The sequence below is a fragment of the Notothenia rossii genome, assembly GCF_949606895.1.
Source record: "Notothenia rossii genome assembly, chromosome: 5".
NCBI lineage: Eukaryota > Metazoa > Chordata > Actinopteri > Perciformes > Nototheniidae > Notothenia > Notothenia rossii.
In genome coordinates this window covers 71,028,179-71,042,171 of record NC_136903.1, presented here as the reverse complement: position 1 = coordinate 71,042,171, position 13,993 = coordinate 71,028,179, and the positions used below count along the sequence as shown (strand labels likewise).

The 13,993-nt window shown below is 42.2% G+C and overlaps 1 protein-coding gene across 1 annotated transcript; it reads left to right on the top strand.

Annotated features, from left to right (window-relative positions):
- Positions 1-289: 289 nt before the first annotated feature.
- Positions 290-13,730, top strand: LOC307040309 (LIM domain and actin-binding protein 1-like). The gene is made up of 10 exons (XM_079683011.1): positions 290-408; positions 3,327-3,465; positions 3,582-3,627; positions 7,235-7,663; positions 10,164-10,218; positions 10,468-10,565; positions 10,748-10,820; positions 11,009-11,043; positions 11,141-11,274; positions 11,405-13,730. Exons 2-10 carry the CDS (start codon positions 3,347-3,349, stop codon positions 12,498-12,500), a joined length of 2,085 nt encoding a protein of 694 aa, XP_079539137.1. The 5' UTR covers positions 290-408; positions 3,327-3,346; the 3' UTR covers positions 12,501-13,730.
- The last annotated feature ends 263 nt before the right edge of the window (positions 13,731-13,993 follow it).

The window sequence follows — 13,993 nt, the reverse complement described above, 5'->3', positions numbered from 1 at the left end:
ACTGTGTCCTAGTCTACATCAGTCTCTGGAGAATCAGATGCTGTTCTGTCCAAGAGACCTGAGTTGTTTCTGCTTTCTTTATCTCTCTTAATTAATTCCCCGTGCTTTAATTTTCCTTGAAAAATGAAAGAGTATTGCTTGGTCTTCGCAGGAATTTGGGTGGGTGTGGGTGGGTTGGTGATGGGCGCACCCACGCACTGGCTCACAGACATGTACCAGGTAGGGGTAATGCAACATCTCAGCTTATTGGTGCATAAAGTCACATGACCCGTCTCTTCCACTCCCATGACACCTTTCTGGTCTCTCCACCTCTGCCTGTCCCACACCGGGCGGTGACGCAGAGGCGGCAGCTAGTGTCAGGTGTCTCAAGGTTTCACAGAACGAGTGACTCAACGGAAGTTTGCACAGGTAAGACAAAACTCAAAGAAAGGACGTGAAAATGTATGTTAATGACTCGGGTTCGGGCTGTGGTAAAATATATATATATATATATACATATTTTGAATAGTCGAACGAACCTATCGGTGGAAACGTTTAGCCTTTGATTTTTTTGAAATAATGCAGGTGCACGTACTAGGCGTAGGCTACTCTGTGTTGCTCTTAAAGCACTTACTGTTTCGAGATAGGCTATGTATCGATGCAAACCCAGTCCAGCTGCTGAGTCTGTGTTGAAGTCTTAGATCTTACCATTATATTGCTCAGTCTGAATACAACTTATAACAAAATGCTCTATGAAGTAGATAACTAAATGTTGTCTCTCAAACTAGTTTCGCTTTTTACGATGCTACAAACCTGAAATGTACATTCTCGAGTTAACAAGCTGGCCTCGTAAGAGCTACCAATCTTCAACACTTTAAAAAAAATACATTTTATCACCTGATATTGTGCATTTTACTTTAAATAGGAGTTGCTTCTTGGTCAATCATACGCTAAATATTGCCGACTCCTCCTTATGAGTCATACTCATACTGTGTCTGATTGTGTTGTGGTTACTTGCTTTGAAAGAAAGGTTGGTCTTAATGCAAGGGTTAAAGGTCAGTGTCCACCTTTCACTGATAAAGAGTGATGGAGAGGAAGCTAAATGCGGGTGTTTTGATAAGCAGATTTCAAAAGCTCATAAATCAGATTGGTCGGCTTTGCAACTTGCTTGAATCAAGAACAACTTGTATTTTCTTCGTTATCTATGATTAATTACCATAACGTCTATGTTCTCTGTAATCTTCTATACAGAGGAGTAATACACAAAGTGAATGACATAATTCCAGGAAGGGTGGAGGTAAAGCAAATAATCATTAGAGCAATGGGAGCTGGAAAATTGTGGGAATGTATACCATGCTACTTCTAATGTCTCTGCTTATAGCTTGAAGAGGAGTCATTAACACAAATCAACTAAACCTATTACAGAAAATCAGTCAAACACAATTTACTTATAAAGGAAATTACACATTTTCCTCAGGGTGCTTTATATCTGTACGGCAGATCTATCTTTATGTTTAAATTCCATGTGTTTAACTTAAACTAATTTGTTTGTATAGTTTACATTTACACCTGCATGTCGTCATTAGTGAGAGTGGTCTCCTGCGTGGTTCTAGCTTCTCATACAAAACTGTCTAGAGAGTATTGACTTCTAAACAATGAGACCAACTTGAGGTTCAGTTCTCAGCCCTAGTCATTTTCACATGGAGTTGTGTACTCCATGTTTTTGATGTTGATTTCTATAACCGTTAAAGGATATGCAAAACAGGTGGATTGGCGACTCTTTACCCAGTCCACCTGTGTTATCCCTGTGAGGGACTGGTGGCCTGTTCAGGGTGTGTCCCTGCTTTAGCTCGACATCATACAATGGAGCTAACAGGGATAGAAAGAGGAAGTTCTGGCAGGTTAAATGGTTCTGTGCTTAAAGCAATGTACCCCTTGAATAGTAACTGTACACAGTATAACATACAGCTACTCAATCGGAAACTGTTGGTACCTGCTCATGTGGATAGTTATGTCAATTGTAAACCCTTTAATGATGCTGTATGATGCCCTTTTTGTTGTTCTGTTTATGTTTTTATGTTTCATGTGGAACCTACTTGAGCAGGTCTCCCTTGAAAAAGAGATCAATGATCTCAATGGGATACACCTGGGTAAATAAAGGTTTGAAATTAAATGAAACTAATCAAAGACATGGTAAACGAACTTGTCCATCGGCCTCTGAACAATGTAACAACTGTAAAAAGCCTCAAGCGATTCAGACGGGAGAAACCCAATAGTCAGTCGACCGCCCTTCATATCATTGTGCTGTTTCTAATCTTTGCCCATCTAGAAGCACAAACAATGGCCTGACAGTCAATGTAATTAATTACATTACATTATATATCATTATTACATATGATTATGATGTAATATAACATTTATGTTACTATGTAGGTAATACACGCAGTTGTGAAGTGTAGTTGCATTTGACCGTTTTCTACTCGGCTTATGTTGAAATTCAGTTAAGTCCAAAGTCCTCCCACTTCTCACCAGCATTGCCTTGCTACTGAGTGGTGATGTAATAGGTGTAACTGAGTAAAAAGGCCTTGTTAGTAAATGATTATTGAGTCTGTCAGCTGTGCACAGTGGTGATTTTAACATAGGGTTATGATATTCTGTCTGAGCAGTAAAGTCGGATTCATAGTCTGAAATTAAGACGTCTCTGAAACTGCATCAAAGGTGCATCTTCCGTCTGTAGCACCTATTTAAGTGTAGGTCTGTCCAAGTGACGTTAAAAAAGACTTTGTGTGTTATGTTGTGTCATTGTCAGGCGCTGCTTCTCTCTGGTCTTTTGTGGATGTTGCCTATGGCGAGTTATCCTCTCATAATGATAATGTGCTCACTCTTGTGTTTCCATTTTGCATTCATGCGGCACAAACCGGTCTGCAAGTTCAAACATGCTAAATTGTTTGTTTGCATGCATGCTGTATGAACACATACATGGGCAGCCACTCTTTGGTATGTATGTCAGCGTGTTGAGTTGTGGGGCTAATTGATGGATAGCATGATACAGACTGAATCACTGATCTCAGACACAAACCTGGACTGTGCATATCAAGAAGTTTTGTATCTGGTTACATGTACATGCTGTTTTTTTTTTTATTATACTTCACCAACAAAACCGTTTGTATATCCAACGCTGTGTTACCTTGATTTACTTTAGAACAATTAGCTGGGGGGGGATTGCATTTATCAACAGCTGAACTGAGACTGACGTTTAGTTTTCCCCAACAAAGTTTTGGGAAATGATTTAGAAGGGTTACTATGATGTAGTACATAGCTAACAGTGGTTTGTGTTTTATTTCAAGTCTTCTGATACGGTCTAAAGATGGAAAGTGCTCCCTTCAATCGACGGAACTGGGCGGCTCAGTCCCTGCGAGTCACTGCGAAGGAGCTGTCACTCAGCGGCCGAGGGAGAAACAATGCCCTCGCTGAACGCTTCTCCAAGTGAGTAACACCACTGATGTTTGTTGTTAACTCAAACCTGTTTTAATGCAAGAAAAAGATTGTAAATGTTTTGGTTTTGAGTTCCCAGAGGTCACTGTTGTTTCTGTCTCTCTCAGGTATCAAAAAGCTGCTGAAGTGTCAACTGCGGAGAAGAAAAAAGGAGTGAGTATATCTCTGTTAAGAAATGGCATTTCCATAGATGTTCAGATCCGAGATTTGTTGAGGTTTATGAAATAGCAGTGTACAGCTGTTCCTAAAGTTGTTACAAGAAAGACTGATTTAATTTGAGGTTTCACCCATGGAAATCTAAATCTACGATACATTTATAGCTCTTTCATCTAAAAGTCAAATGTAATGGTTACTTGAAGTGTGTGCATGCTGCATGTTATGCTCAGTAGCTGCTTGTGATGATTATAATTGAACACACACTCAACATGCCAACACACTGTCTTTCCTGACCTCTCATTGGCTACTTGTTGCGATGGGCAGGCTATCAAACCTATAATCCTAATTCAGTGTAATCCCTTACAAATGCTCTTTGTTGCACCATCATGTACTGCAGCAGTACTGGAGATAATTAGTTACTGATCATCAGCCTATAACATGAAGAAATATAAGGTAATGTTCTCTATTGTGTGTGTGTGTGTGTGTGTGTGTGTGTGTGTGTGTGTGTGTGTGTGTGTGTGTGTGTGTGTGTGTGTGTGTGTGTGTGTGTGTGTGTGTGTGTGTGTGTGTGTGTGTGTGTGTGTGTGTGTGTGTGTGTGTGTGTGTGTGTGTGTGTGTGTGTGTGTGTGTGTGTGTGTGTGTGTGTGTGTGTGTGTGTGTGTGTGTGTGTGTGTGTGTGTGTGTGTGTGTGTCTTAATAGCTTCTGTATGCTTTGTTTAATTAGCTGTCTGATAATAACAAGAATACTTTGTTTTTTTACTTCATTTTTGCTTTCATATCCAGATCCAATAGTATGTGTGGAATTTACAGGTATACATTTAAATGAGCAAAAGACCATCTGTCTGTGAGAAGGGGATTGAGGGAAGGGGGGACTTTTTAAAGACGACAATAAAAGGGTTAGTGTATTAGATTAATTAAATTAGATTAAAAAGTTCATAGACATTTTAAACATTTTTGGGCCACAGCTTCTCACATGTGAAGATGTGCTGCCTTTCTCTGTTATTATTAATTATTATATAGTGTTTGGACATCATACTGAACTGAATTGATTTGTGAGTGGTCTGTAATTATGTTGGTCATTATCAGAAAAGAACTGAAGAACTCTGAATATAATCTGTGAAATATTTTTTTGTAATCTATGTACTAGATTTGAGAGCTGTTATCACATTGGGGAAGATCCTTTTCCCTCAGAGTAATCCCCATCAGCCTTCAAAGGGGCTTGACGGTCTCAGCATTGGTCCACATGGTGCAGCTAGTCTAAGGTCCTTAGTAAGGGGGAGTTTGAAAGATCAAGGCATCTCTCTCCATAGAGGAGCGTTTACAGCGTGTATTGTCTCCTTTAGACTTCATCTCCAGTGTACAGGGAGCAGTTCAATATATTGTAATAGCGTAAGACAAATGGACAACTAGTACTACTTCATTCAGTTTTATAGTTAAGGTGTGTTTTTGGTAGATTCAGGTTTTGCTTGTTATTGATTGGTGTGTCTCTTCTTAAGCTGCCCTAAACAGTTTCTTTCGTACAATATTCTGCGTTTTTCTTTGATGGGCTCAGGGTTATACAACATATATATCAGTACATGTCATTTCTTACGTTAAAAACCACAGAGGATGAAAACGCAATAAAGCAAGAAGGCTTATTTTCAGAGTGAATACTTTTTAACTGCAACATCCGGGGTTTTAATCAGGTTTAAAATCCAGCCTTACGACCTTTGCTAAATGTCATCAACTTTTTACATTGTCCTTTGTCAAACGCCCGTTAAAATGCAACTAAAAACATCAGTTTTAGTGGCTATTGTTCTTTTCCCTTCCAGTGTTTTCCCCTACACTTTGGCGTGTATTCCATATGTTATGTCCTTTCTTTTCAATCTCTCAAAAGAAGTGCTAAGAAGACACATTTGTATTGCTATTATCTTGAGAAATAATTATTGAGTGGATAATGTAAAAGCCGGCACAGCATACAAAGAGTTAACTTTTCCCTGAATGTATCATTTCCTGCTGTGGTTTCCTGTGTATTCTGCCTCTCTCAGTCACTCTCCTGGTGTTAAAGGGGCTGGACTAGCTCTCAGATTCTGTTCAGCCGCTAACATCTGTGAGAGTTCTGTCTCTCAGCAGCCTGACCTGTGAAGGACCAGCCAAAGGACTCTCTATTTCATTGCTGTCAAGTTGTAGTTACATCTTGTTTGTACTCAAACAAATTCACAAGTTTCTCCTTTTTTCAATTGCTTAAAAAACGGGAACAATCTTGCCACTGTCCTGCCTTCTCTGCTCACCCCGGACTTTCCTCACAAAGACAGTAATTGTGCGTCAGTTTTTTGTACACTTTGGAGTTTTTGTCCCTTCTGTTCAGTTCTTTATTCTCACATTTGTATTCTTCCTCTTTTTGTCTGATTGTGTTCTTACATGTTCTTATAACTTATTGTAGATCTACCAGATGTAGTTTTCTGTACTGTTATGCTATAAGTTGTTCATATAGGGAGTAATTGTGTGCTTTTCTTTGTTGGTTAAATTTAATCCTCTTTATATTAAATGTTAGATTAATTTGTACTTTGTGGAGGTTTTCCTAACATAACATTGTTTAAATGTTTTCTTCTGGCTTGACTTTAGCTGGGAGGCTTTCCAACAAAAGCTCACAATGTTCTCTAAGATTTATTTGTTGATTATTTTACTTATCTGAAAGTGATTTATTCACATATCCACATCCTCTTTATTCAACGTGTCATTCCTTTTTCAAAATAAAGGAAGTTCCCAGCGGTCACCCGGCAGTAGTGTGCCTCCTGTGGAGCTGTTGTGCAGTTTGCTGCTCAAAATGTTTTATTGTCACGAATGGCTGAGTGTTGAACAGAGCACTCCCCAGTGTTCTGTTGGGAAAGGTGAAGTTGTCGCGTGGAAAGGAATGCAGCTGAATAAAATCTGCCTGCATGCTCGTCCCTGTTATGTCCATCTTGAGCCAATCGGAGCCTTCAGTTGCCGCAGGAAAACATCTACTTCCTGGACCAACTTTGAACAGCTGTTCACCTAATCTGCTGTCAGTGAAGCCAAGCTCAGATTCTGGCATTTCCTTTATTCCATCCAGCTGTGGGTTTAGTACTGTTTGCTGCCAAAAGGAAATACTTTTATAATTCACCATATAGACAGATGACAGGAACAAGACCAAACTATACTTTTAATTGGCAGTGCTTTTGAATAATTCTCACTAAAGAACAGTTTTTTCCACCAGGCTGTCAGGAGGCTGAACTCCCTCCCCTCCCTCCCCCCTCCCCCCTCTCCCCACTGGGACACACACACTAAGACACTCAGATCCAGCACCAGGCACCTTTTACGCTGCTATGGACAATCTTGCACTAATGTACATTTCCCAAAGATATTGAAGTGACTGTTATTTTGTATGTATTGATTGTTGTGCTTTTATTTATGTCTTAATGTTTGCATATGTATAAATGTGTCTGTTGATTGTGTATATATCGGTATATACATATTTTTATATTTGTATTCAGGATTGTGGGAAACGGTATTTTGAATCTCTCTGTCTTTACACACAAACTGAAAGATTGACAATAAAGTTGACTTTGACTAAAGTTTTAATCTTTTCTTGTCTTCCTCACAGTCTGACAGTGTGACATCCTCCCTGCGGCCGGGCAATCTGAGTGCTCTGAAGAAGCGCTGGGAGCAGCCACAGAACAAGCCGTCCTCCGTCCCGACCCCCAGCCAGCCCCCCCCTCGCAGCAGGCCCCCTGCTCTGGCCAGGCCTGCGTCTATCGCTGAGCACGGCCCTCCTTTGAAGAGCCCCGGGCTGCCACCCTCTCAGGGAGATCAACTTACAGCCAGTGTGGTCCAGAAGCCCGCAGCATCTCCAGAGGCATCCAAAGGCGAAGAGCAAACCGAGATGGAGAGGGATGTGCTGACACACCGGGAAAGACCTGAAAAGCTTGAAGAGCAAGTTCCAACCAGCCCCCGTGCCTCTTATGAAAAACCCAGAGTTCCACTAACCAACCTGAAGATGAAGTTTGAGAGGGGAGAGGAGACCATGGGCAAGGTACACACAAAATCAGATCATGTTTAACATCAGACACATTTGAGACACTTCTAGGTGGGACAGCCCCTCCACACTTTATTGCAATATTTAAAAAAGTGCTCAATTTGTGCCTACATTCGACATTAACTGAGAACATATTTGCTTATGAATGAGGCTCTTGGTCACTTTGTTTGCCAGCATTGCCAGCTGTTAATGTGTCGGCCAAGTTTCTCAGGCATTGGTCATAAACACCCTTTTCTGAACCCATGTTGAGAAGAAAAGATTTAGTTAACTTTCTGTTGCATTACCTCAATCTGCTTCAATTCAAATCTTTAAAGGAACTCTTTAAACAGTTATGGCGCTATTCTACTGCAGCACGTAGCACGGTTTAAGCTTTTTTTTGCTTTTCCACTAGGTTCCGTCTCAGGGCTACTTTTTCACCTTTTCTCTGGCCCTCCAAAATCAAGGTTCTTACCGGGCCAACAACTGGGCTGAATATGCTAAATTAGTGACGTAAACACTCGACTGCTGAATGGTCAGAGTGAATCGCTGGCAAGGGGGCTACAACTACAACAAAATGCACATATTTTACCGTGATTTAATTGTAATACACGTTTCAAAATGATGCCGAAGTAACAACATTCTGATACCGGTCTGCAGACAAGACGGCAGGCATAAAGTGCATGTTTTCTGAATGGAGATCGGATCGATCGGGCTAAGCTAACGTTGTATATGCTCCGTCCACACTCACAATAACGGCCTACAGACATAAATAAACCAGCGACTGTATTCACCATGACACAGACAGTCTGTGGTTTGTACATGTTTAACTTTTGTCCTATTTCTGTACAGATATGAGGAGCTGTGAGCTCTGAGTGCTAACGGCTGATGTTTTGGTTTTGTGGTTCGCATTGAAGATGACGTCCCAGCAGTTTTATGCAGCGTCGCTCCCCCCTTCGAACAGCCGATCGCCCCGCCTACACTGCGTTACTATAGTTACTACCCCAGTTGGTAAACTGTAATGGAAACGCAGCATAAAGTGAGCCTGGCCTACCAAGGCCTAACCATACCAGGCCCTGCAGTGGAAAAGCACCCTCCAGCCTTACAGTGAAACAATAGTGACTGCTACTAAACTAAACAGAGGACAGGAATGAGTGGTGCTGTTTGTTGTAGGACAATGCAATTAGTTTGCATATGTAAAACAGAGATAAGAAGCCACCTGTTATTGAGTATAATAACCGTTTCCATACAGCAGCTAAGGACAAGGTCCTTTCTTTGACCATAAATTAGCCGAGTTGGGTTTAGGTTGTCATACTTTCAGATGCAGTGTCCACTGACCCCTGTATTTTCAGAAGATGTCTTGTTCCACCTGGTTTGTGGCCCTTCTCCCCCATTTTCTGTCTCTCACTCTCCCTCAGTGTCTTTCTCCCTCTTAGCCCAAAACAACAAGCCCTCCACTCTTCACCTTCCATAAGAGAGGAATGTGGGAACATTCCTGACCGAAAGCTGTTTCTTTCTTCAGAGGATCACCTCTGAGGAGCGATGGGCTTTATCTCACTTTTCATTAGCCAGTGTGTGTTTCCAGCAGCCCTGAGCTTCAGTTTTAGGTTTCCATTTTATAGGTTTTTTTATGTCATGCTGTGCAGTTCGTGGTGTGTGCTACAGTTTTCAACACACTGCTTGAAAACTTTTTGGAAAGTTGCAGTGTCTAAAAATGCTGACATATGGCTTTAGGTTACTGTTGAACATTTACAGGGTGGACTGAGTTGTAACACTTACTCTGTCAATAATCCTGCAAGAAAAGGTTCAATCTCCTTATATTTAGTATACACAAAGCTTTGAGTGTTTTATATTGCGTTTGGATTTGTTGAGGACGACGGTGGCACAACACAAATCCACAGTCCCACTAAAACGTTCTGAAAGAAAGGGCTACTTTAATTGTCCAAAACTCTTCTCCACCTGTGTGTGTATGTGTGTGTGTTCAAGAAAACTGCTGAGAGGAACTGTCTGGTTTAGTTATTAGTTTTAGTGACACATGGGCATACACACAAAGCAGGGGTTAAAGTCATGTTGCAGGGTGCCTGTCCATGCAGATACCTGGCACTTTTTCTGCTGGAGACAGATGTCAAAAAGTATAAAAACTGGTGACTGTTACTAGAGCTGGTGTGTATTTAGTGAAGTGTTGCTGAGACGCAGCATGTAGTTTGGTGTTTGAGAAGTATGTCCCAAAGACACCTACAGGTCCTCAGTTAAGGTTGAAAGATTTAGATATAGTACGTGTCCCTGAATCTCCCACTAAGGCATCTTAATCAAGTTGTTGTTTGTTGCAGTGTTCTCCAAAATGTGAGGATGTTGCATTCCAAAACTTTTGTGAATAATTGGTCTGGATGTCTTGTGATATCCATTTGTGAAACAGTTAGAGCCTCACATATAGGCTGTGAATTTTGTACTTTTTCATGCCATTAACTTAGTAACTAGGCCTCTGATCTCAACCATTTTTCTTTCCCTTTTCCTCTTACAGGCTGGCAGGACAACCCTTCGCAGTACTTCCTCAGAGGACATGGACCAACATGGGGGTAAAGAAAAACACACACACACACACACACACACACACACACACACACACACACACACACACACACACACACACACACACACACACACACACACACACACACACACACACACACACACACACACACACACACACACACACACACACACACACACACACACACACACAGCACTTTAGATAATGAGTTGAGTTGTGTGTTTACTGCAGAATACAATGAAAGGATTAAGCGTGTTTATATGTCCTGCTTTAGGTCCGACTGTGCGTGACAGAGTGTTGGACTCCACATCCACGAGGGACAAGATGGCCAAGTATCAGGCTGCTGCTTCTAAACAAGGCGCCACCCGCTCTGTGAGTTCAACAAGAGCTGAATTTAAACATATAACTGGGATAACAGTGGGGGGGTTTTGTAAATACAGGTGTTTTTAAAAGTCTGTTTTTTTAACCGGGAAATACACAGCAGTTCTTTATGTAGCAGCCACTTGACACATGTGTTTGGTTCCCTCTCTTCTTCCCCTTTGTGCTTCCTCCAGGCCGCAGAGGTGCCTGCTCCAAAAACATCTGTACCATCAATTCAGAAACACATTCCTGCACCTGAACGCAATGGTGAGTCGTAGTGGACACTCAAAGGGCATTGTTAGTGTTATTGATGCAGTTTAACCTGGAATGGAAAATGGAACATTAATATATTAATATTCCCAAATTACTCTGACACCGAGTGTGAGACACAGTTTGGTTTGATTGCTCTTTCCAGCTGCTCAGTAAAACACTGACTGGTGCTTTGTCTGTTTCAGGGGACAGCAGCAGCGAGCAGCCCAAAGCAACTCGGGTGAGTCAGTCATTACAAAAAGATGGACACATTCATGAAATGTGCACTTTTAGCCTTTTCTAATTATGAATTTGTGTTACTTTCATTGTGTGTTTAGAAGTTCAGCGCACCGGTGAGGGAGACGTGCGTCGATTGTGAGAAGACGGTGTACCCGTTGGAGAGACTGGTCGCTCTTCAGCATGTCTACCACAAAAGTTGCTTCCGCTGTGTTCACTGCAGCACCACGCTCAGGTCAGTTGTGCACTGTCACATATTTCCTACATTTTCAACGTGATTTTGAAATGCCTGCCTGGTGGCCGACCACAAGAACCTCAAAAACAGAAATGAGCAAAATAACATCTTTGCCATTTTTCATTTCTAGTCTTGGGAACTACGCCTCTCTGCATGGCAAAGTCTACTGCAAGCCCCACTTCAGCCAGCTGTTCAAAGCTAAAGGCAACTATGACGAGGGCTTCGGCCATCGGCCTCACAAGGAGCTCTGGGAGCCTCGAGCTGATGAAGAGGAAGGTGAGGAAGTGTTGACACCGAGGGAGCAAGCGGCCCCAGCAGCGGTGACGCGTCCCGCTGAGACTGTCTCAGAGAAACAGGGGCCCCCGGCCGTGGAGACCTCTCAGCCGGTGAAGGTAGGAGACCTGACTGCCAGACTGGAGACACGTGTGCAGAAACCTGTCAGGGCCGAGGAGAAGCCAGAGTCTGCAGAGAAGCCGGTGGAGAAACGCAGGCTGAGGGTTGCCTGGCCCCCCCCGGCTGGTGAGGGCCCCTCTGGGACAGAAGCACTCAGTCCAGTCACAGAGGGAGTTTCTTCAAACCGACCTTGGAGAGCCAAGTGGCCCCCGGGGGACGAGGTGCCTTCATCGCTCCAGAGCTCAGACCGGGCTGAGCTGAAGAGCCTGAGGAGGAGCTCTTCTCTGAAGGAGCGCATTCGGCCTTTTACAATCGCACCCAAACCCCGCGCCGCCGCCGCCCCCCCGGAGCCCAGGGAGCTTCGGCGCCCTCTCAAATCCCTGCTGGACTGGAGGGCATCCTTCGAGGAGAAACAGTCTGAAGAACCAGCAGTGGAGAAGAAGCCAGAGCCTCAGAAGCTGAAACGGCAGGAAAAGAAAGAAGAGTCATTGCCTCGAATACCGAGCGAAGATGAAGAGAATACAAGCGATGCCATCTCAGACGAGGCTGTGGAGACCGAGCCGCTGGAAGAGAGAGAGAAGCCATGGAAGAGAGGAACAGCAGCAGCAGCAGCAGCAGAAGACAAGATGGTGGAAGAAGAACGCTCTCTGAGAAGCAACTCCCCCGATATCTCACCGTCCGCCTCTCCACCTCCACAGCCAAAGCAGGACCGCGCCTCCCAGGATGTGGGCTTCTGGGAGGAGGACAAAGAAGGAAGTGATGCAGAGGAGATGAGTGCGGAGGATATGATCAAGAGGAACCGCTACTATGGTGACTCTGACTCTGACTCATAGAAACATCTAACAGTCCTTTAGTCACCTCCAGCCACCCTATAACACTTTCGGTTTTGTATATTCAGTTTATTGGTAGATCACAAATGTAGCTTTGCAGGATTTTATAGTGTTATAGGAGAGTTGCGAAAATGTGGAATAGGTGTGTGTATGTGCTTTTATATTCAATAACTGCCTTTTAATTGTTAAATTACAAAAGTTTGATTTTCCTTTTTTACAATTTAATTGTATACTGATAAATATCTAATTCAGCCTGATTATACTGGAAGGTCGGCCTCTATGCATTCATTAACGTTATATTATGTTTTATTTTTGCATGTGTTTGTCAGAGGCAAGTTTAGAAATAGCGGCGAGAGGGGGGGGGGGGCTTTGAAATGTCCCAAGGTTGGAATCAAACCTGGTACGTTCTGTTCTGTAACCACTCCAAAGCACTCATGCCTCTATTTAATGTAATCATCTCTTGATCATGGGATGCACCATCATGTCATTTGTAGGTAATGTGTCCAAAAACCCTTAAACTTTAGGCACCACTTTAAGTGCTTTTGAAGGACATTCAGCTAAACAGTCATTATTTTTGCACTTTCTTAAAACCAGAAAAGGCCAAATAATCTTTTACCAAAAAGCACACACACCACGATGTTTTCAGGGAGTAAATGTCTGGGCGTTTTGTAGCTCTTTTTTTTTTTTTACAAAATGCCTCGATTTCAATTGTCAACACTAGAAACAAACGTAAGACACATTAGAAAGCTCTGGATTACATTTGAGCGACCCTAGAAATCAACAAAATGAGTTTAGAAATAACTGGAAATGTTAAAATACTTATAGCAGACAATAGCAGTCTACTGATTTGTTAGTGAGCCTTTTTCAGTAGACCTTAATATCCATATCCTGCAGGGGGCTCTCTGGTTTTGTGGATCATTCACCCGTTCCTGAACTCTTCTAATTACCATAGCAACATTCGGAGGAGAAAATGTGATGAATTAACGTTTCTACCAACAGCCATACTCAAGTCTAAGTAGCATATAAATCATGTCCTCGGGCCTTCTGGATTTGTGTTCATCATTTCCAAATGTGATCCACTTTATATGGTTTGTAAAACATTTTGTATTTTGTAATGTGCCTGGAACATTTATTCGCCCTGCAGAATATTTTTTCATAATTTGTATAATGACATAAAGGGGCTTACTGTCTAAAATGTTGTTGAAACACAATTAAAATATATCAAAATGGAAATGGAGTTTGCAGCCAATGACTTTGACTTTTAACACCCAGCACGTTTTCACTGGAGACGATTGTGTTTTACTTGATTAAGGTTTCTTTACCTGCTGGCTAGTGTCAGAGTTTCATCTTGTTGTATTCATGTATTGTTTAGGAGCGTCCTTCACGCTATGCATTTGAGAACAGACAGCCACTATGAATCCAAAGAAAACGCTCAATATATCTGGATGATGGATATAATGTCCTTTTTTAAAGACCCATTTTTTTGATTTTTAAAT

Excerpts from the sequence above, each read along its gene's own strand:
- LOC307040309 (XM_079683011.1), top strand. The coding sequence starts at position 3,347 with ATGGAAAGTGCTCCCTTCAATCGACGGAACTGGGCGGCTCAGTCCCTG. Across the intron at positions 10,219-10,467 it reads GGACATGGACCAACATGGGG|GTCCGACTGTGCGTGACAGA; the intron begins GTAAAGAAAAAC and ends GTCCTGCTTTAG. Across the intron at positions 11,044-11,140 it reads AGCAGCCCAAAGCAACTCGG|AAGTTCAGCGCACCGGTGAG; the intron begins GTGAGTCAGTCA and ends TTGTGTGTTTAG.